This window comes from Dendroctonus ponderosae, unplaced genomic scaffold (assembly GCF_020466585.1).
Source record: "Dendroctonus ponderosae isolate FM_Combo_2020 unplaced genomic scaffold, Dpon_F_20191213v2 Dpon_F_20191213_3, whole genome shotgun sequence".
Classification (NCBI taxonomy): Eukaryota; Metazoa; Arthropoda; class Insecta; order Coleoptera; family Curculionidae; genus Dendroctonus; species Dendroctonus ponderosae.
Genome location: NW_026018508.1, coordinates 4077598 through 4102858, shown reverse-complemented (window position 1 = coordinate 4102858; position 25261 = coordinate 4077598). Strand labels below are relative to the sequence as shown.

Below are 25261 nucleotides of genomic sequence, written 5' to 3'. Positions count from 1 at the left end.
CTGCAGGTTCTTTTGTGCTTCTTCACGTTGGTGTTAATTTCGGATTTGCATGGTTTCTGCTTTTTGGGCTCAAAATTGCTTTTAAAATGAGACGAAGACGCCAAAAATGTTCAGTTTCAAAGTAGATTGGCGTTTGATACATGTTGTTGGTAAATAAGTACGACCAATTTCAGGGTAGAGGGATTCTGCCTGAAAAAATAATTATAGTTTACTTATGATCCGTATGACGCAAATTATTATCTTTCCGCAATACGTGGTGCAAAAGTTTTTTTTACTGACGATGCCTTTATTGCTCTAAAACCGGTCGACAGGGAAATGAAGTTGGGTGGTTTGATTGATTTTCCCAGATCCTTTCATTTTATTTTCACTTTTAAAGCGCAGAGTCACTTTAAACGCTTTGAGCTGATCTGGGAACATTCCATTAATGTAAATTAATTAAATTATTGCAACCAGAATTGCAGTCATGAGTTTAATTCCTCGGAATCATTCGTCTGCTTGGATAATGCTGAATGCATAAGAAAAATAATGTGAATTACATTTTTTATTTATGCAAACACAGCTGTTATGGTCACATGTTAAACGTTCACATAGTCCTCTTTAGAAGGCGAAAATTTCCTTTTGAGTAATAGGTTCAGGCCGATTCACCGCTCAAAAAAATTTGTGGCACAGACCTACAGCCAATAAAATTATGGTAATATCAATGACGACGCAGACTGTTTTCAATTCCGAAAAACTCGCGAGCAAACTCAAATGCATGTAAATTAGCTACTGATTCTTTAGGGAGCGCAGTTAAGCACGTGGGGTCTATTATCTTCTCTTTCTGAACTACTACGCGTTTTCATCCACATGTAGCACGTTTTTGCCACGTTAAATCCTACGGCTAGTGTTTTATATCCACGCAATGAGTCGAATTAGTTAAACAATTGATTACCGTTTTCACGTTTTCCATAATGCTATTGTAACCTTTAGAGTGGGTAGTGGTCTAGTAGTCCTTTATCTGGACTGGAAAACACTGCAAATGAGGAAATCAGTTTACGGCAATAGCTAATTTGACATAGGTTCCGTTTTTGTGCATACGAAATAAATTGAACTATGTAGCTACAAATTTACGGATGTTAACATTTACTTATTTACCGCTTTGCTAGAAGCAAAAAGGGACTAACATTTTCAAAACAAAACAGAATTGTGATGTACTTAAAAATTTAAGTTCCAAAAAAATATTGCCTGCAGATTCTTAGGCTCACCTGGCATGTCTAATTATATCAGCCTTATGAAGTGCTCTATAGAGTCCAATTTTGATCTGAATACCGTATTACACGGCCATTATAGGAGCAGCTCACCTTTTCTGTCTTTTTTTATTTGGTTTTAATATGAAAAACTGTAAAGCTATTCGAATTTTTCACTATAGCTATAAAACAGCTATCAACAGACAATAGTAGTATACATTTTGCGATTGAGTTGAACCACCAGCTTTAGGTATATGAAAAATCAGAAAATAATGATTAACGACCATCAGAAACTCGGTACCGTTCCGGACATATACAGTGTGTCCAGTAAAAGTCCATCTGTTAAAGATACAGAGTGCACCAAATGGCGAAAAAGTTGCTCAATCAAGTGTCTATAAAGAATCTGTCATCAGCTTCTTTGAACTCGGGATAGCAACGGATATACAGGGAAAAAAAGAAAAAAGTGAATTTTATAAAATCCTTTATATCGTGTTTATTATAAAAGATACAATAACGAAATTTTCAGGGTGGGGGTAAGAAATGAGCGTAAATTTTAAAATAAAGTAAAAAATAATCTATGCCCACTATGTTCAATGAGGCCGAAGTCAACTTTTGTTTTTCTTATGGACGCCATATTGAATTTCTGCATTTTTAAATTCCCCTTTAAATATGCTCTTCAACCATGTATAACATGTTTATGTTCGGTCAAGATAAATAATTAAAATTAAGAAAATTAAGATTTTATGGTAGTAGGAATTGATATTTCTCTTCAATTTCTCCATAGTGACGTTCGTTGTCTGTTTTAGTTACCTAAGTAACTGTCAAAGTAGAATTTATTGTCAGTCAAGTGTTTGTAATTAATTGTGTGTTTCAAAATGAATCACTTCAAATTATGAAAAATACGATGTTGGAGTGTTTTATTCTCTGTCGTCGAAATCAAGCGAAAGCTGAAGAAATGTATTTAAATAAATATCCAGAAAGGCGACAACCTGGTAGAACTATGTTTAGGCGTCTGAAAGGCAACCTTGTAGCTTACGGGAGTTTTGCTAAGGTAAAGAAAAACAAACTTCCAGACGAAAATAAAGAAAATTCTGGAATGGGACCAGTAAGATGGCCTGCGAGATCCCCTGACATAACACCCCTTGATTTTTTTGCATGGGATTTCCTCAAAAATGTGGTATACTGTAGGTCATACGCAACCGAAGAGAAGAATTACTCCAAAAATGATCAGAAAATCCTGTGAAGCAGTAATGAGACGATGTATGTTGTGCGTGCGAGAAAACGGTGGCTTATTTGAACACCCACTTTAATCCTAAAATGTTACTTCTACTTTTGCAGTGTTCGATGTATGATCAATAATAATTTAAAGTAATAATTAATGGAAATATAAATGCCTACTACTATAAACATTAAATCTTAATTTGGTTAATTTTAATTATTTATCTTGACCGAACATAAACATGTTATACATGGTTGAAGAGCATATTTAAAGGGGAATTTAAAAATCCAGAAATTCAATATGGCGCCCATAAGAAAAACAAAAGTTGACTTCGGCCTCATTGAACATAGTGAGCCTAGATTATTTTTTACTTTATTTTCAAATTCACGCTCATTTCTTACCACCCACCCTGAAAATTTCCTTATTGTATCTTTTATAATAAACATCCTTCCCTGTATATCCGTTGCAATTCCGAGTTCAAAGAAGTTGATGACAGATTATTTATAGGCACTTGATTGCGCAACTTTTTCCCCATTTGGTCCACCCTGTAACTCTAACTGTTTTCAATATCCCCATGTACATCATTTTATACTGGACACACTGTATTTTGGGATAGGGAAAAATCCATTGCTTTTAGTTTATGCAAAGTCATTGTTTGCTTTGTCCTTGATTTTTCCAGACTATTGACTAGATTTTATTCCTGTTATTTGCTTAGTGAAATCTTTACGAGTTTAATGATGAGTTCGCACAAAACAAGTACTATTGCATGCTTACGCTTCAGGCACATATTGAAAATACGTTTATGTAAACTCCAATACAAATATTTGTGTTGAGCTAGTTTAACTGCTATAAAAAACATTATCAGGGAAAAGGTGTATTTTCAGAATTTCCAATTTGCCATAAATTTTTCAGTCTAATTTATTATTATTATTATTAAAATTATGAATATTTCAAAATATATTTAATAATTTTCAAAGCGAATTACTTTTAAATACTTTGATGACTCCGTAGAACATTAATTTGCTTGTCTAGCTTTGCTATTGTCAATAGGTTTTCGACGCAGCTTTTTTCTACTTTTTTTAGCAAAAATTAACAGAACCGCTTTAGATATCAAATCTCAATTGGATCGAATGTCAGTCAACACGAAAAAAACACTAAATAAAAAAAAAGCTTTTTCTTACTTCCATCATTAATTCTTAAAGTTATCAGCCTATAAGTGATATATGTCACTTATATCACCTTTTATCACAGCTTCAGGGTCTTTTACAATAGTTATGCTATGTGAATTATTATTATAAAATTACTGCATGTATCCGCGATGTTTATAATTGAAGTCGATTTTTCTTAACTGTTTCAATTGTCATTTCGTAATCAAGTCTAAAATATTAGATGTAGAAAGTACATTTTTCTAGAGCATTGCATGAGAACGGAAATATTTCGATCAAAACATTTTACATAGAACTGTTTATCCAATGCTTAAATGACAAAATATAATTTCCTTTTTTACCAGGTTTATGTAGCAATTTTATTACCGACTAATTACTTATTTTCTAACAAGTCACATAATTTACATTAAAACTAGGTGTAATTAAATAAAAATAGTAACTTTCTAGATTTTAACCACTAAAATTTTGATTGGTTGTTCATTGGGCACTTAAAAATAGTAACAAAAGTTATAAATATCTAGAAATAATATTTTCAAGATCGTCAAGCTAACGAACTTAAGTACTTATTAATAAATCGTTTTGATTTAAAACTTGATATAATATTATTACGATTTTTGCACGAGAGCTTTCAAAGCACCAGCGTGTTATTGGTGCGCTTTCAAGAATCAAAGTATTCCGTTCTTTTAAATTATTCTTGTAATATAATTATGGCCACAAGATGTTCAGATTATTTATAGAATTTAGTTGGTCAAAATAGAATTAGCCTTAGCTAATTTAGGGACATTTCGCCTTATTTATTAGTTTTGTCGCTATTTATAGCACACCGAAATATTTTCTTAATAAATACATTAAGGTAGAATGTCGACGGCATGAGTCGAAGTCATGATTTCATTATGTAAGTTTATTAAAAAGGAGACTAGTTTTACAAAAATTGACTTTGGACGTCACGAAATTTTTTCATCCATGAATGAAATAGACATTGAAAACTTTTATCTCGCATTTATTTTGCTTTCACCAAATAATGCGGTTTTATGAATAGCACTGCTGGAATTTCATCATTTTTTATCCTTGAAATTTACAGGTTTTGTTTGAGCTTAATTAGTGTTTGCTTTGTAGAACTTTTTAGTTATTAACAAGCAGGATTAGAAATACGTATTTTGATAGACTTTATTATGTCAGACTTGGTTCTTTATATTGAAATTTAAGTCATTTACAACATATTAGGATATAGCCTATGCTATTTGCTATGCTATACTATTTGCTGCCTTTGCTATAAAAACTGTCCTGCCACTATTGGCAGGGCAGTTTTTATTTGTTTGCAAAAGCGTTTGGACCTCAACTCGCATTTGATATGAAGGGATGGTTTTCGGGTGAAAACGTTGGGACACCGGTATAGAGGTAGGTCTTTTTCAAATTATTACTTGATACGAAGTTCCATCAGCCCAAATTTTTTACGGTTTTTTTTGCCTGATTCTGGTAACGGACGCACTCATAATCGTTGCTTATGAGTTCCGTTCGAGCTACTTTCACTGTCTTCGACACATTCACTTGCACGTTTTGTAGAGAGCCTGTTTTCCTGTTATTACATTTCCTGTGTAACAATTAGACACCGTAGAATTCGAGCGAAAAAATCATCAGTTTAAACAAATTGTGCAATATTTTATGTCCGAACTACTTACTACTTACTAAATTATTGATTAATGTTACTTATTGAAAAGTTAAGTAGGTACATCTTCATCTTGCATGAGGGAGAATCCTCAAAAGCTGAAAGTAAAATAACTGAGCCAAAGGAAGATATTACATGCCTAAGAATTCCCAATCAGCCTAGAGCTAAATTTACTAAACATGTACAAAATATCAAGAAAAGAAAAAGTTTCGATCGCTAAGATACAATAATACTACACAACAGATACTACATATATATAATATACATATTTCTTATATTCATTCTCTTATATCTTACATTCATTCCATCGAAGCGACTATTGTACGACCGAAAAAAACATGACAAGGATAACCGAAAGACTGTTCCAATAGACTGCAATAACTGGACAATCGGGCACGCTTGCCGTACAAGACATACGAGAGATAGTTAGTCGATAGTTGATTTCATAAGACTTAAAAAGTGCTTATCGATCTAACAATTTATCAAGATTCACATTTAATTTGTTTTTCTTTAATTACATACAATTAGTTTCTGCGATAGAAAAATTAAATTTGAAGTTTAGTTTTTTTTTTTTGTTTAGCTTAGTTAGATATAAGTTAATATCTTTAACAACTGAAGATAAGGGCAAACTTGATAATTTTGAAAAAATTTTCACTTTTCACATACAAAATTTACGAATTAATTTAATATTAGCGCGTCTTTTATTAACAAAAACTGTATTTTAAATATTTATTCTCACACCACAAGTGGAATAAGTTTTAACTTCTTATACTTAATATAATATAAATAATAATTCTTGAGTTAACTTTTTTATACATTTTTTTATAAATGGAAACATTATTATTAACAGTATTATTACTATGAAATATATTATTTACATATCAATATATTGTATCAAAATATCAAACTCAAAATATTAAGATTTAATTTTCAAATTGCACGTTGCACGTGCTAACACTAGTCGATCTAAAACGGACTATCTTCAAGCTATATAAAACTTACATATAACACCTTTCTAAATTACGAAGTTTAAATGCTGACACGTGTTCCACTTGATCTGCTTAAACTTTTCCGGAGAATATTGTAAATATTTATATAACTTCGGCTTTTGATGATTAAATTTGCTGAAGGTTCCCCATGCGATTTTTCAATTCTTTGCTGCTCTCAACGGAACAGAACACTTTTCGCAAGCGAATGAATCATTTGAGGAATGCCGAATATGTATTTTCGTCACCTGAATGCATCAAACACAGTCAGCGAAATCAAAGATGAGGAAGAATATCTAGACGTTGTTGTGCTCCATATTAATTGAGATGCAAATTAATTACATTTACGGCTTCAAAAAATACGTCCGAAACTTCTGTTTGTTTTCGGTGTAGCTCAAAGGGTTTCAAGAACAGCAAAAACAAATTCAATATTAAAAACAAATACGGCTTTGATCTACGAAATAAATAACAAACAACAATTATTATTCACTAATTATTAATTAAAGTATGTTGGTAAATATGTAAAAAGTTTGATGTTGCAGTGGTATTAGTTATAAAAATACCTTATACGACAAGTATTCTGGCAAATATATATTTATTTATATCTAGATTTTAGATAGATATCTAGATATTAGAGACTAAAGGCACTCGTACTAATTTATTTTTCTGGCTTTTGTCTTTGTCAGTTAGCACTTAACTACGTTTATTATTTATAAACTTTATCATAAACGGACACATAATTCAAGATAAACATTTTTATTATTATGGAATTTTCACCTTTTAACTGTCGATAAAGCACTTGGATTCACCACTTTTCTATTTAACAACAGTCTGTAACTCTGTATCAACAATATGAAAAAATTCAATTTAATTAAAATTATAAATTCAGCGTATGCATTGATTTAAAATTCAATTAAAAACCTCACCCAAAGTACGTTTAATAATTCAAGAGTTCAATATATTTTGTAGCCTTTATCTTGGAAAGAAAGAACTTTTCGTCCTAGCTCCATTGCTGTAATAAAAAAAACAAATCAGTACCAAATTATCGAGAATTGTTTTATTCTAAATTTAATTTATCGAAATAAAAACGTCTGAATTTGCAGAGTTTGTAGATATAACAGTTCTGTATTATTTTTGTTTTCAATAAGACTTCAGTCATATTTAGAATGAGCGCATGGATGCTAACAATAACCAACGTGAGTTCTCCCGCAATTCTATTCGAAACAATAACCCACTTTCACATGGCCGCAACATGAGTCGGTATTAACTTGATTACGACAAAAGTTTCATGAATTTGAGTTTTATTTTTGTGGAATTTTAAACATCCTCTGTACATCAGTCACATTACCATTAACAAATCAATACAAAACATCCTTTATTCGTATTTTGAACCCGTGCGTATTCGTTTCGAACTATTCGCTAATTATTTGTTTCGCAATCCCCAACGTGACTGAGGTGCGTCAAATTCACTTCTGAGAATAATTTGCATTTAAACGTTACACATTTTATTTCATTATTTAGACTTAGATATTTGGACTCTTCGCGCGGTAATCCATTATTTCTATTCTCAATCAGTTCTTTTCCTATTTTAAATGAGCATGATTTAATTTTTATCATTTTTAATACAAAACTAATCATATCCATATATCAGTTTCAATGTTGGAATCAGTATTTTATTCATTTTTTTTTGGGGCAACGTTTCCTGGTCAACCAACATAACTGAGAAATTTGGCTGGCTTAAAAAATGTATAAAGCAGATATATTTTTTTTAATTTCTTTTCAAATCTACGAAATTCACTTAGATTTTACACCCACCACGGAAATTTGAAATAAAGTAAATATCCTCAGATATGGCGGAAATAAAAATGAATTGCTTGGAAACATCTTTAAGAAGGAACACGTTTAATGGCAGAACTGATCTTTTCCATCTCACAACGCTGAAAAATAAGATATTGCCATGTCTGTATTGCCAAATGAAAGTTGCCTTTACGAGTTTTCCAATAAAGAATTTACTTAAAAGGTATCTTCACGCGAACATAAAACTTCAATTTTTTTTTGCTGTCAGTTATTATATATTGCCAATCAGAAAATTAATTAAGAGCGTGAATTCAAGCAAACTCCAATACTAGATAATGCGTGCTGATTTTTGAAATTTTAGCACTTAATCTTCATTCATTACTTTTGTTTAATTTAATTTTCACTTTTCATTAAAATGTATGCATCCAAAAGGAGCATGAAAATTTTCCAAAAGGACAGTTACTTTTTAGAAACATGTTCTTTATATAATTAAGTACATTTTTTTCTGTTTCCTGTATAAAAATAATAGAAAATATGCAGCCAAAATAAGCATTTTCATTATCAAAATAGCGAACGTGCTCATGTCAAATACGTAAAGCCTCATACGAAAAAAAGATAAAAAAGCTTTTCAAAAATGTCGAATTAAAAGCTTCTTATCTTGTTTGAATTAGCTGACGTAGAAGACAAATTAAGAGTTTTTTAAATCTATTAAATTAAAATTTTTTTAAATTAAAAAATCCTAAGGAAATCCCACATTTACCGATATTAATAATTCTTTTTTTTCATCAAATCTAATAATTTTCGAATGGCAAAGTTTGGCATCTAAACTTGAACTGAAAGCATCTATACTTGAACTGAAGGCATCTAAACTGAAGTCATTGTAGCGCTAACAAAAATCGGTAAAAACAAGTTTGAGTTTGATACACAAGAAAACACTAACGCAGCCATAAAAAACCGTAAGCATTTTTGGCGCATATTTCTATTAAAAAATTCTGGCAGTATTCTACTGTACCTGTTGATTAACTGAAAATTTTCTGTTAATATGGAACTATATCAATATATTTGCAAACAAACAAGATTTAACTTTATAAAGTTTATCTTTTCAATGTAATTCCTTCTCAAATACAAAAAAAACATTAAAAAATAGCGTATACGGTAAATATCTGCGCAATCTTCTAGATTTCAATTTTGTGTAAAATTTATCAAATGTGCTACCAAACAAATATATTGAATATCAGTATTTCAATCATATAACAGCTTATTCAATACCAGAATATCCCATTTGCCTATAGGAAAACTTGTATATTTTGTTGACAAGTTCGGAGTTTGCTTTTGAAAGGCTTTTTCTTGTTTACCTGAAACAGTTGGTCTATTTTAGACTATTCCGCAAACAGCGCCAAACAATAAAAAACGGTGATTTTTGAAATGGAGAGGTAATTTTAGATTTATGTGTGATATAACTATTTGAAAAGGCGTTATTTATAGCTATATAAGCGCCGATATGTTATTTTAGAATATTCTTGAAGAAGCATTTTAATAAGACTTCTGAAGTATTTTGTTGTTGTGCAAAAAAGGCAATCATGGAAGTAGTTTTTTTTTTAAATCAATTATTGTCTTCTATCCTCAAAGTTAAACAGGGTGTTAACGAATTCCTAGAAAGATATATACGAAACATACGTAATGAAAATAAGTAAAATTTAAGTAAAATTACTCATAAAGTTAATGACGTAAGAAATGGTTTTATTATCTATAAAAACCCCAACAAAATGTTTTAGGTATGTGACAATAGATTTTATGAGCTTTTCGTTACGTTTGCATACGTTCCACACTCCTGGTTTTGCGATTCACACAGTCAATCTTGCATTTACAGCCTGATAGCTCAAGCATTGCTTAATAAAATGCTTTCTTTTGATTTAGTACTCATGTTTTATTTTTAAACTCTGTTTTTTTCATTTTTCGTTTTTACTCAGTGCGTTTTGTTTAGTTTCTCTTCTCCGTTTAACTTTCCGTTTTTGGATTTGTCAATATGCAGTTTTTTAATTGTAAACATCTTTTAAGGTGGCATGGAAAAACCTTTGAAAGTTGATTAGAATAATTGTAGTCCGTGAAATTTCTATAAAGAGGCACTCAATGAGTTTTTATTAGGCGAACTGATCATAATGTACATTTTTTACTGATTTGGGTTGAAAGAAGTCCACTCATTACAGTTAAAGATTCTGAGAATATCAATGAAAACCTATTGCGAATTGATGGATATTTTATGGCCATCGACAACTTCTCATATGGGAATCCGCACATTTGCGTTTTTCATTTTGTTTGAATTTTTAAGTTCTAAGTGTTCTTTCTTGTAGATGTGAATAATTTTTATGATTATTTAAAAAATCGCTTTCAGCCGCTTAATTTACGTTTTGCTGGTAATCAATTTTGATAAATTTTGGATAGCTTGCCAAACAAATACATATATCAATGATTTGTATTTAAGTAATAATTACGTTTTACTATGTTTCAGATTAATATCAATTATTATTAATCTTATTGAAGTTCCATTTGCTCAGTAGTAGTGTCATGTTTGTTCAGTTTTCCTATAAATATCAATGTTTTACTACTGAAAAAGACCTTCGAACAAATCTATTGATTAGCCAGCCTAGACGATTTTTCTGGGAAGTCAACCTCTGCAAACTTTTGAAATATACTAACTACATAAAATTAAGTCCAGTTTAATACCAGTTTAGTTATTTATTGCGTGTCTGACATCTCTGGCCCTATATTCATTTTTTGGCACCGATTTATAGGAATTCGAAATATTTTGCAAAATGTATTGTAAATTGAAGGCTAAATATAAATGTAGAATATTGATACGCTTACTCACTCAATTTAATAAAAGCTTAATTTATTCTTGTAATCAGTTAAATATAATTGCGATGCGTCTATTTAATTCTTGGTAAAAATGGATATTCGTTTTGATAAGAGTGGTAATAAGACTGAGTGAGTAGATTATTGGAACATTGCTTTTTTTTTAATGGTTTTGTTTAAACTTTTTTTATCAAGTTTTTATTAAGCGTATCCTTTAATATTTGCATTAGTAAAAATTCATTTGCAGTCTATTTGTACGTAAATCTTGTCAGAATGAATTTTAAATTGAATGAAGACACCTGGTGACGACAACACTACTAGTTTCCAGTTTCTTAATCTAAGACTTGAAACGGTATTTTTAATGAAGTGAGCGTGGTTTTCCTATAAATTACCCCTAGAGCGCAAAGGTGGGTGAGAAAATGACGTCACTAAAAAATTCAGGAATTAGAACAAACTTTCCAGTAAAATGACGAGCATTACACTCACTATGTTGAACATTAATACTTAACAGGCCATTTTTTGTTGTTAAAAGTTTTTTTTGATGTATGAGACATGAGCTATCGTTTGGTATTGTTTGAATATCCAAAATTATTAGATAAATAAATTAAACTCGAAACTTATAATAATTTTTTATTTACATGTATAAATAAATATTCTCATTATTGACGAGTTCTTGATTTAAAAAATTGTTATAAAAAAATTAAATGTGTTAGTTTTATTAATTATAGGTCAGAAATTGAATTTTAAGAGCAGTTGCTCTAAGCAAAGTATATAAATTGCTATTATTCGTCGGCTAAAAAAGCCGTTAAAACAAAGGGTATAAAAGGACTGGGTAAATAATAACTAATTTCTCGACCAAGCGTTCCTATGTTATATTCTATAATATTTTTTCTTTCTTATGTTTTAATTCGTATATACTATATATGTATAAATAATAACTGTGTTGCACATTTGAACAGAATACTCTTTCATAAACTTTGATCATTAAACTGTACTTTTACGCAGAAAACTAAGAGCAGCAGTGTCAGATGCAACTTAATTGATACAACGTTAATTTATTTTGAGCAAAACAACTGTATTATAATCATACCTCATTCGAAAGCAGATACGTACATGTTTGAACAAATTTTTCGATTGTTCATTTAATGCAGTTTCGACTGAATATTTCTACTTATTTGTGCCACATAACATAATAAATTGGAAGTGGATTTGCAACCCGATTTCGTCATTCCAATAATTAGTCACATATAAATGTGCAATTGAAGGCTTCCATATATTAAGCCAAGCAAATTTCAAGAATTCCAACTTTTATTTCCGTCTGTGCTCGCTCTGTACAGATATATAAAATTGCTTTTCATACTCTTCAAGGAAATTGAATTATTTAAAATATTTATGTTTGAAAATGATTGATTAATAACCACATTGACGTATTAATTAATAAACGAATTGGAATTGTAAGTTTTTAATTTCAGTGTTTAATGTTTACAATACCCATTGTCTTTTATTTATTCGCATTAAATATATTAACAATCTTTAGCAACATCTAATGTTCCACAATTTCAGGAAGAATGAAAATAGATTGTGCAAATCATAAAATTAGAGATAATTTACTTTAATAGGGTATTTGCCAAAGTAAATAATGCTGAAGGCAAAATTTATAGTGCTATTGAATAGTTCGAGCAATATGCATTTAGTATACTCGCTTTGATACTGAGTTGTGCAATGATCTCTTTCATGTGTTTTTATTAAAATAGCCTGAAGGTGTGAATATTGTTATACACAACAGCATTTACAACTATGTGTAGGTTTAGGAAATTCATTGCTAAGTGCGATCAATATGTTAATAGAATGTGGTAGACATATGAAGATTAGTATGTTGGTCTTAAAAGCAGCTATTAAGTATTAAGTAGAGGCCGATTCTCAAAAGATAGATAAACACATAGACACATAGAATGGTTCTATATTTTTATCTATGGCCCTCTAGTTACTACTCGAACAGAGTGGTTAGAGTTCTCGTATGAAAAAGAGACACGTAGATTCCAAAAGAACTAATATCACGAGGGCCCGATGACGGCAGCACTTCTTACTTTCTCAAATAGGAAGATTGCTTAAATTCGTTGTACTACGACACCAACTAACCTAATCTGCTTCGGACGATTTAGACAAAGAACGCCTTGTAAAATCTTCTAATTTAAATATCACTACAAAATGAAACTTAACTAAGACAGTTCTACCTATTACTAACATATTCTTAATTAACATTTACCAGTTTTTACCAGTCACGCCTTGTTTTTTGGTTTTAGAAAAATAATGAATGGCCCTGCTTACCAATGCTCCAGGGTACTTAATGATACAATTGTTCAGATAAAAGAGTCTGCATTTAATGGATTGGAAAATAAGAATAGAAAAACACATTGTAACTCTTAAGACAAATAATCGTGTTTCCGCTGCTTCACAGTAATCGCTTGTTTAAATTTAGATTGTTTATGAAATATGAAAATTAATTTTGCTCCTTAATCTTAGTCTGTTGTTCCGTTGCAATTCACGTCATCCTATAACATTTCCTTTACTTTAATTTTGCGTTTCTCCGTTGTTATATTTTCCTCAGGCCACCAGAATAGGCATATTGATATTACTAAACAGTTGCTGACCAAGGTGTTTAAATAAATATTGATGAAAAATATCATAATCAAAGATGTGTAAATTACTAACGTTATTCTAGTCATGAAAGTTCATGACGTGTGTAGAATAATCCGTGAAAATTTGTACTTTTACATATCTACCTCCGTTGCCACGTGGACAGTTAGTGAGAGTCGAGGCTTGAGCTACAAAAAGTTATCAAACACAAATTTATTATAGATGAGGTTAGTTTCGGTTATTTTGTTGGGAAACTGACGAAAATTAATGACTCAAACGAAATGTTAAAAGTTGTGCGAGAATAAATACAATACGAACATGTTTACAAATTTTTTGTTGCTTTTAATTGAACTTTTCAAATTATCGCCTTTCTATTCAGGTTGTTCGTTTAACTCAGCGAAAAAGTAATTTGTATCAAGATAAAAATGTTGCTAATAGTAGTTAGAGTGATGAATGGTAATTTAAAGAAGTTATATGTATTGCTTGAAGATTTATTGATGAAACAATAGTTCTATTGAACCACTGAACTGAAATTGTATCATTAGAGAATTGTTGAATTCGGTACAGAAATATTCGGGAAAAACATAGAAAGACACATGTTAACGCTTTGGCTAAAAGTGATGGTGATTTAAGAGCTTGTTTAAATCAATAATTGTATTTTATGTAACATTACATGTTGTATGTAACATCATATCAAGTCTATGTTACATATATCGATGTAAATTCAGAGCATCTGTGCTGAAGAGATTCCAAACCATTCGTTCAAATATTTTTCACTAATCTACCAGTAGTAGGCCTGGATAACTCAGTTAATTTGTAGGAGTTGGCGCAGTGGTGCGCCAACCCAATGCACCGGCGCAGTAACTCAGTTTCGTTGCTGCGTAAATGTCGATAACTTTTTTTCACTTTTCTTAGTTTTATTTTAAAGTCCATTTATTAATAACATTTTTAAAATGTCTTCAAATTTCAAAATTTTTCAGTTTTAGCCAACTTACTCTTTCTTCTAAATGCTCAGTTTTCTAAAGTTTCACTTAAAAATGCTTCATTGTATATACTTTCCTGAATGTGTTTCAATTCCAAATCAAATTCATTCCTGGGTTTCAGTCATTGATTGTCTCTATTTATCAATCAAAATACGTTTCGGTGTATTTTCCCACCATCATCAGTTTTTATGTGTAGAATGTTATGCATTTTTGCATGCCAATGCTTAAAAAAATGCATACCAAGGCTTAAAGCAGCAACAACGCTACACATAAAAACTGATAATGGTGGAAAAATACACCGAAACGTATCTTGATTGATAAATAGAGACAATAAATGTCTGAAACCCAGGAATGAATTTGATTTGGACTTAAAAATGCTGACAATCTTAAGGTAGTTTCCGCGAAAAATTATGAAATAAATTTCGAATCCTTCGCCGATTTGTAACAAGTTTTGAAACCCCTTCCTAGCTTCGAATTTGGAATAAAAATCAAACAATTTTCTATCAAAACACGAACAGAATAAGCGAAGGTTTATAACAGATTATTTGGAAATCTCGTCAATTTTGTAGTTTCACTTAAAAATACTAACAATCTGGAGGACGTTTACGCGAAAAATAACAAGATAAATTTATAGATTTGTAAAAAATTTCCAAAAACTTTTTTCAGTGTCGAATTCGGGACAAAAACTAAAATAAATCACAAGACTAAAAGTTTTTAGTCGAAAACGTAAAAACGCATTGTTTTCTGATGATTTTCTTCGTTTTTGATAACAAGGTGTTTTCAGTCAAAAATTACAAAATTAATTTTGCTAGAAAATTCGCCCCATTCATCGGTTTGCAGGGAACTTTAGAAAACCCTTTTCAGCTTCGAATTTGGTACAAAAACCAAATAATTTTATTCAGTTTTTTACCGAAAGTAATTAGGACTATCTTAAAAAAATGACCAGACAGCAAAAGTTTACAGAAAATTATTTGGAAAATTCGCCGCCCTCATCGCTCTGAAGATTTCTTAAGTTTTAGGTCATTCCAGTTTTAACAAAGTTTCTATTAAGCAGTTCTTTCTACGCAAAAATCGCATAATTTTTTAGTTTTATTACTACTTAAAATACTGGCAATCTTCAGGTATTTTCTGTGAAAAATTATGAGATAAATTTTATTGGAACACTCGCCGCCTTAACCGCTTTGCAAAAATGTTTGCAAAACTTTTTGCAGCTTCGAATTATGGACAAAACCCTAATAATTATTTCCAAAAATGTTTCCCCGAACTGAAAAAGCGAAAGTTTATAATCATTTATTTGGAAAACTTTTGGAAACTGGAGTTTCTTCACTTTTAGGTCAATATTTCTAAACAACACTGTCTCTAAACAGAAAAACCGCGTCTTTCCTAACGTTTTACTGTAAAATACTGACAAACTGAATCTTTTATGCAAAACAATGAAGAGGTCGATTTTACAAGAAAACTCGCCGACTTTCTTTGGACTAGGTTCTGTTGCTGGGAAAATCTAAATCATTTTTTTAGTTGTTTGAACAAAGTAGTAAACCTTTACTCAAAAAGATGTTAATAACCCTTTTTTAGATGTGAAAATTCTGGTCTCGGGTTTCGTAAAGCTTTAACAAATGAATTATAACACATTAACCGATGATACAACTCAATAGCGCAACTCATCACAGTGTTACCCAGGCCTAACCAATAGTCATCCTAAATCAGTCGGATTCTTCAAAATTCTTAAAATAACAGTCACTGAATATTTTGATGGGTTTTTAAATTCTTGTATTTGTGTAGGTACCACCTTGATTTCTATGGATATGTAGAAGAAAAGAAGAAATCCGATTTTAAGTAAATTACGTCTGTAATGCTTCATAAAATATGTTCACCTAGACGGGAAGCAGTTTTTCGGTTTCAGCATACAGAAATGCATTTGCCAAACTCTTAACATGTAAAATAGCGCTACACTAACAATATTATAAATTATATTGCACTTTTTATTAAGAATTTCAAACCGTTGCTTCTGGAATAAAGCAACAGAAAATATTCAACATGGTATTTATACTTCGTAAAACATCAAAACTTGTTAAGTTTATATTTTTAGGAACGGAAGGTGCAACTTCGAAGAGAACTCTAATCTAGAACCGTATTCAAATACTTTGCTACAGCTCCCGGAAAGTATTTCCGAAAATTTCATTTCTATTCCATATTTTGAAAGCTCGAGAATTTAAATTGTAATGATAATATTTCGAGAGTGGCAAACACACTAAGCGCTTTTCATGCAATAAGTGACTTCGAAACGGTCCGTTAAGTGGTGAAAAATTGCGTTGGATTTCATCCAATTCACCAGTTCCAGTTTAGTCTGTAGTCTCGAAGTACCAACTGTCCATAATTAAATGGAGGCAAAAAAAGTTGTGTTTGTGAATGTTTTTGAAATTATTTCAAATAGTGTGATAAAAGCATGCTGTCTTCTGGATACTTTGCTCGTAAGTGTTCGTTCAAGTTCAAGCAAATGTGATGGCTGTTTTATAAACGATTACAATCATTTTATAAAAGCTGTATAGTTTTTCAGTGTTTTCTGGAAAACCATACTTTTTATTATACATTATTAACAACATATGTATACACTGAGTCCAAAATAAGAAGGGCTAGTATGAGGATATGGAAACTGCACGTTCTCAGAGCAACTTTTAATCAGCGAGAGAAATACATTATCAGTTTTGTGGTCCGACGTTTCGCCTCCAAGAAGCCATCAGCAGCATCATTTCTGAGCAAGCTCTGTTTAGCAGTAAATTTTAAAACCCCTTTGTATTCTGAATTCTCGTATGTGTACCATGTTAAGGTTTAATCGTATTTTAGTATTTTTTAAATTATTATTCTGAAGACCACTGTGAACATGTTTGCATTTAGAAATGAAAATGAACCGGACTAAATTAATTAACATTTAAGCAACTATAAGATTTCTTATACGAAATCAAACCGTAATTATTAAAATTCGAATCATCCGCAACTAAAATAAGATTTCCTGATCAAAAACGCTTTCTGACAGAATCGCATTTTTATATTTGCTTCCATAGTACGTTATTGAAAAGTGTTTCTGTATCTGTAAAGAATAGGGGAAATATTTTCCAATACATAAAAGTTTGAAATGTTATAATATTTCGCGGAGCGATGGTATTTGAGGTAAGCATCCGGAAAGGAGACTCGGATACCTAAACGAACATTAAGCAAGTTAGTAACTAATCTCAAACATAAAAAAGGGCTTTAAAAAAAGCCAGTGTTTCTTCGAAAAAGAAACAGCGATGAGAAGAAATTAGAGAAAGTATTATTGAGGACCATCGAGTTTCAATTGGAAAAATTGACAGAAATTTGAATATTCCAAAACCAACAGCACATTGCATTTAAAAAATCAAATGTTTGCAAAACAATTAAATCTGCTCTCAAAAATATTATTAATTTTTTAAATGAACATACGTATAAACGTATAAACGTATAAAAAAATAAATAAAAACTATAAAAAATAAAATTAATATAAAACGTATAAAAAAATTGCTCCCTAACGGAGCTACGCCTTCTTGAAGAGGGGCCCAGTAGTAGGTTTTTTTGCATATTATTTCTAAACGGTTGAACTTGAAAACGTAAATTTTAGGAACTTTAGTAATTTTGATATGCTGAATCTAGATATGAAATTAAAACTGTAGGAATTTCATCATAGACGTATCATTTGGGAGGGGTAGAAGTACAAAAAAATATCTAACTTTTTTCTGAGACTATAAAAAAACTCTTAAACTAAAATAACTATTGATATATAAATATATCTTTTGATGTTTTCCATTGACGCAAAAGAACAACTGGATAAAAAGTTTAATGTTTGCAGTTTATTACAGCGGAATTACGTAGACAAAAATTGTATCAAATATAACCAATAAATTCAAAACATATCAAGGCAATATTGGAAGTTCAAAGGAAGTTTCCACCTGATACGTTTCCGAAGTGTTATGTCCCAAAAGGGAATTCCTCGGCCTCCTTAACACATGCCGATGCCGATTCATCCAGTTGGAGCAGCGTCGCGAGCGTCTCACCGTAACTATGGCAATGGGAAATTATATATACACGGGCGTCTGGATGAAATCCGCATAGTACAGACGGCATCCTACGATACAGTCTGGATTCAGGCGCTGTACCAACAGGCGAGAAAAGTTTTCGCGGCCGTTCTAAACTTGGGTTCCGTGTTGCGCTACTTTTGCCGAAGTGGTTCCCGTTTGACGTTACAACAGTGAGTCTTCTTGGACGTAGCTCCTTTGGGCAGACTAGCTTTCTTCGGGAAAAACTGATTTCAACCACTAGACAGGTAAAAATTCAAACATCGGCTTTATTATTCTTCCCAAATTTGATACAAATTGATATTTGAACTTAATTTGTAATTTGTATCTACTTGATAATAGGAACGATCAAACTGAATTTCGGCTCAAAAAATGCTGTCCACACCATTTGTATCATTTAAGTTGATGTATGCCTTCATATAAATATACATAGATTGCAACGGCAATAACCATTACCGTAAATTGAGAGTTTCAACCGATTTGATGAAGAGTAAATGTATTTTGTGCTTTGAGAAGACAAGGAATAAATGGCACACGCTACTTAATGTTACTGAAAATACGTATAAATTGATACACCGCAAAATAGTTCAGTGTCTTGGTTGGTTCAAGTTTATCAACTCGACACGCCTAGCAAATATTTTAAGAATTATTGATAGGATAAGAAAGTTATGCGTTCCCAATTTTCTTCTACATCTGCAAGTTAATAAATATATTTATAAAGTGTAGAGTTAATAAATTCGGGTAAAACCTATTAATTACTGAAAATCTCGTGCGCGATATACGCGCGAATACGCCCCTATGTATATAAATATTAAAAGACTGCAACCCTTCACAAAGCTTCCACTGTAATATTCGATTTCAAACTGCTCAACAGCAAAAATCACCTCTTGATTGTAAAGTATGAATGATTGACTCTTTACATTCAAATACGAATGAAAGCCAGCTCTTCAAAATGCGTTCGCAGACTCTAACAAAACTGGTGCCGTTACATGTATGAAATTGTTTTTTAAATAAGCACAATTTGAAAGAAAGCAGAAAGATAAATACCGACATGCAAACGAAATGGAAACAAATACAAATACCCAGTTTGAGATATCCTCGCAGGATGTCACCGCATCGCTTTACAACCTAATTAATTACTTCAAATTTGAAATGAGCATCGTGTTAATCGTCGAGAACATTTTTCGGAATGTACTGCAGGCTCACTGCTCTGCTATGTTAAATATTTTAATCCCGATATTTTTAGGAATTCACCTCAAATTCCACAATATTGCCGTTTTAGCATGTTCCGAGTGATATGGTTTAAGTCACATTTGCTTTGCTAGTAAAATTAGCTCACCGCTTTTACTGGATTGACAAGCATGCTGACTGCCGACTGCGCCAAGTAAGAACACTTACGCGTTGATGCAGTACTCTGTATAAAAGTATAAACTTGCGGCTCCTATATATTTTTCTGGTCGAAAACCAATTTGGATATAATGTAAACCTTTAAATAAACAGTCAACTTACTTAGAAGGTTTTTGTCTTTAAGATGCGATGAAACTTGCAGCTGTGCCAATTAGGACATTTTTTTGTTCCAAGATGTTTCAAATACCCATTTTCCAACAACTTCCTACATAAACTGCCTTCTTAACCTTAATTTCAGGACCTTTTCCATAAATTTCTTAACAAAAACACAGCCGATCTTTTCTACTCTGAATTACTCAGTAATGAAATTCAGCCACTCCATAAAATGCAAAAAAAGCGAATGTAAAGGTCATACGGGCACTTTCAAATAATCCCACGTTTGGGATTGCGTTGAATGGTTTTAAACATGAGGGCGTTTAATTGACCTAAACGGGAACCCACCCGAGTTTTTCCTGTTTTTCAATTCTTTCAAAGCGATATTTTGAATGAAAACCGAATATTAGGTTTTAGCGAAAAGGTTTCGCCTGCAAAAAATAATGCGTTCTTTAAATAATTATGAATTTCTCGCACGCACGCAAGTAGTTGGAAGAATAGAAAAAATTAACTTACTCCGCTTCTATACAGGATATTATCTAGCATCCAAATTTAAAACACAGGATGAACTCTTACAATTAATTTTAAATAGTAAACTGAAATATCTCTACCGGTTCCTTATTAAACCAATCCCAAAAATGCGACAAAAATTCGAGACTGATGATACAATGCGGAAGTAGTCGCAAGTTCTACTTACGGTTTTCGCTTATTTCGAAAGATCCACAAATGCGACAGAAAGTTGTTTATTTTAGATTTTAGCAGATTAGTAAATAGTGAGCATAAATTAGCCTCTAATGATCTGTCATTTCGAAATAATACTTTTCTATAGAGCTTCCTGTTATTCAATCGATATCAGATCTAATAATTATTAATATACTAATAATACTAGTAGATTACTTAGTATGTGCTTTTTAAACTTGAGAAATGTAAAAAGTCGATTGCACAAGGACATTGGGAAAAACTTAAACTTGTCTAACTTATCGAAACGGTTTGGACTAAGGACGATTTAGCTTTGAAAACTTTTTACACGCTTCATTTGTGCCCTTTTTCTTTTATTAATTGATAAAGAACTATATTTCAAAATCATATAAATCCTAAATTTAACATTACTTACGTGCTAGATCTGAAACATTTGCCATTAATTTGTAAATTCTACCGAATATCTCCACTAAAGAAAGCCTTTCCACTTTATAACGCTTTGGTTTGAATTAATGAAGCTTTTTTCGCTTCTCCGAATAGCCACCTTAATCGCGCAAAAGTCATTGTCCCTTGGCAGGAAAATTTCCCCGAAGAAGGAGAATTTATGGGTTTAATTTACCTTTAATAGAAAGTTTCCATTTGAATGTTTGTTAGGCGTGCGAGGGTTTTCCTATTTTTGGCCTGTTCGGATCTCTTCTTTTTAAAGGAATAGTAGTTATGCTAGTCAGAAAGGTCAAGCAAATAAATTGAATTAAGAAAAAAGGCGTGAAACAAGAAATACATGGACATGATTAAGCTAATTAATGAATTTTTTGTGTTAATAATGACAATATGTAACATTTTGTTGATTATCCAGTAACGACTACAAGGTTGTTTAAAATTTTAAAAATTACTTTTATTTTGCAGGGATTAGAAAATACCCAATGCGCATTTCATAAATTCCAAACAGTCCAGTTCATACACATTTTTTGTTCGCACACCCATTGTGGATACCGGCCATTTACCCAGTGTTAATTGCAACTGTTTTTTCGTATGTTTTTCTATTGTCTCTGTGCGTGCACATAAATATAATTTATTGATGTAAATATAATCAAGCAAAGTCAATTTATACTTACATTTTAAGTATCAGTAAAAAAAGTCGACATTGAGATTGCTCTTAAATTTATTTAGAAGCTTTGGATTTTTACAGCTTATCGATCGCTGTTATCATTCAAGTTTCTGATTTTTAAAAACTGAACTCTAATTTTTTGAACCCTGCCAAACGATTTCGAAACCTCTCTAGACATGATTCCAGACAGGTTAAAGTAAATATATGTATTTTTCGGATGTTGTGAAACCTATGAGCTGAAAGCAAGATGTTTTCTCTTTTTTTAAAACGGAAGCGAGAATTACTAATAGCAAGTTGAAATAACAAATTACTAATAGCACTCTTGTAGATTTTGCATCTGCCTGTGTCAGTTTTATACGACTCTCAAAGATAGGTAGTTAGTTACTTAAGGATAATGATTTAGAAAGATTGAATGGATCTCAAAAGGCTAATAACAAATAAAACACACTTGCAACATCCCGGTAGTTATCAGTCAGCACAATACCCCTATAGTCATGTTTCTGAGCGACAATTTTACCGGGTAACTTCTATTTTTACTAAGCAACACATCAGGCTAATAGGTGCTATGGAGTTTTTATTTTGGACCGACTTATAAAATCGTCCAAATGGATATGGCAGCCGACTACATTCCACCGTTGGGCTATTTTTAATTCCCCGAGGCGCCGAATGATGGAACGAAGTTGGTGAAACGCGACGTAGTTCCTTCAAACTGCTTAAATTTCGTGGAATTTTTTGTAAACTTTACTGTTGTGTGTTTGTTGTGGACGTTCGTATCTTGTTCGGCAATTCCGGTTAATGACTTTGACTTCACGAAAATGGAAATGGCTTTCAAAGAAAGTCGTTTCAGCGTTACTGGCTGGAAAGGTACCTGTTGCTAATTTGCGAGTTTTGCTAGTTTAAGCAAAAATGTTTGCCATAAAAACATCAAATTGATCATTTTGTGATTGCATGACAGCAACGTGATATACAACTTAACATTTTTCATCATCTGCGATAACATTGCAACTTTTCCATTGCGGGGAAATGTTTGTGCCAAATATTCTCATGGCGGATTTCATAACATCCCAGCATAATATTTAGATGCAATGTTATTATGAACGAAGATGCGCAAAACTAAAAAATAACCGATAAAAACGCAAATCTTAAACTTGTCGAAATAGCTTTTGCGTATTGTGAAAAACCAAACAACACACAGCCAATATAAATATAAGTTCAATAACTCAAGTTGACAAGAATAAAAGCCAACAGCGACATTGAAAATTTAAATGTCGAATAATTTTCTAAAGGTTCACGGCAATCTAAATAAACATCATTTCAAAATATGATGTTGAAAGGATTTTAAATCCATCTGAAATTAGATGCGGATCAGTGAGATTTGGAATTTCGCTGCAATACAGAAGGCCACGTTTCAATTAATTCCTGTGACACTTCCGTTCTTCGCTTTTGAATATGGATTAAAGAGCAACACGTTTTTGTCTTGTACAGTTTATATTAAGAACAATAGTTTTTAAACAAGAAATTTACCCTTTAACGACTTGTCGCTTCTAAATTGGCCTGTAGGCGCATTTCGTCCACTTTCTCACTACTTTTCAGGATGGCTTGTTGAAACGGCAATTGAAACAATAGTTGTTCATAAAATTTCTCGGCAATTCAATTAATTTATAGGCGAATTAAATATATGCCGGTTTATTGGTTTCAAAGTTGGCTTTTTTACTTCTTTCGTTCTTGATTGAGTCTGAATCAATTAGTTATTTTACACATACAATTTAGTTCAAATTTATCAATGCTAATTCAAATAATTTATGTATGATCAATTTCAATTTTATGTTATGGATTTTTCATAAAATTGGGAAATGACATTTTAAAATCAACTCTGCTTTTTCTAACTTCGTTGCAATCTCCACATTCAATAATCACCTCTTGCCTACCTATTTGGTATCTTAAACTCAGACAGTGTAATAAACTGTTTAATCCTTTACGATTTGTTAAAGCGTTCTGCTTGATATTGCTGTAACACAATTATAGTGGCAAGTAAAACGTTGAAAATGACTGAGTTAAGTCCATTTTGAGATATATTTCCTTGAAAGAAATGTAGGACCAGATTTTACTAAGTTCATATTTATGAAAAATTAAGTTACAATTATCGAAAAGTATAATAAAAATAAAATATAAAACAAAATAAACACGGTCCCCTTTAGTATCATATTATTTTATGAATGAATGTTTGTTCTTTCGACATGCCATTCAAAGCTGATGCTCTATCACCTATCTACGTCAAGTGTAATCCACTGCTGTTTACGTATATTTGTACAAGGATAAGATACCCGGAATTAATGCATTTATTAATTATCGCTAACTGTAGTTCAGTGAAACTGAAAAGAATCTTAATTTCTCTTAAATGACCTTCTTGGCATGACGTAGATTTTTCTGATTCAGGCATATTTTCGCCTTAACATTCCAGGTCAAATAGCTTTTTAACTGATACTCAATATTTTTTTATTGTTTCAGAATATGAAGACTGAGGACAAGAACAACATCCCAAAGGTTCGAATTGCTGTAATAGGAAAGTCCAACGTCGGCAAATCAGGTAAGAATTAAATTGATTACTAAATATTTATTGATTATACGTTGGGAACATCGCTAAATTGAGTCTTTATACATCTTTAACATGCAAGAGTTTGCTATTTTTAAACTCTAAATAAGGTGATAAAAATGAACCAGGAACACCAATGAGTCCAAGATAGACTGGCCGTCTGAAAAATGACTTCAAATTCTTTGACTGGCTTCTAACAGCAAAACTGAAACCGTGCCAAACAGTTGGTAAATGTCATCCATCGACCAATTAAATGGCTTATTATATTTGGTCAATAAAAATAATTACTGTTTGAGTTGGTATCAATGAATCTCAATGATTATGAACCGTTTGTTAGTCTAACCTTTAAAGAACTACGCAGCTGGGGTTTTATTCCATTGTTACTGTTGACTTTCGAATGTAGGATAATTGAACGAGTTCGGGACTTGTTTTGGGCGTTATCAAAACCGTTACACAAATAAATTTGACATGAAAAAATTTAGGCAAGCTTACTAGTTCAATGGGTATTTTTGGCACAAGATGTTTTGTATTTTTTAATGGAATAGTCGACCCACTTCTCGCAAAATGATCCTATTTGTCAGCACTCACTTTTTTAAATTTGCACATCCTGTTAACACGTCAGTAGTAATAAAAGCCCTGTTTTAATGTTCAGCATAAATTTTCAATTCAGTACTAAGAACCGCGTTTACTGCTTTGTTGGCTATTTTCTGGTTAACCAAGGAATTTTTTGGACTCAAAAT

At 31.6% G+C, this 25261-nt stretch overlaps 1 protein-coding gene across 1 annotated transcript in view; it reads left to right on the top strand.

Annotated features, from left to right (window-relative positions):
* LOC109540319 (secernin-3) overlaps nt 1-25261 on the top strand; it is an 84531-nt gene that overhangs the window by 41808 nt on the left and 17462 nt on the right. The window contains exon 8 of the mRNA XM_019908654.2: nt 24437-24515. Within this exon, the coding sequence (XP_019764213.1) occupies nt 24437-24515 (79 nt within the window). The remainder of the gene's footprint in view (nt 1-24436; nt 24516-25261) is intronic.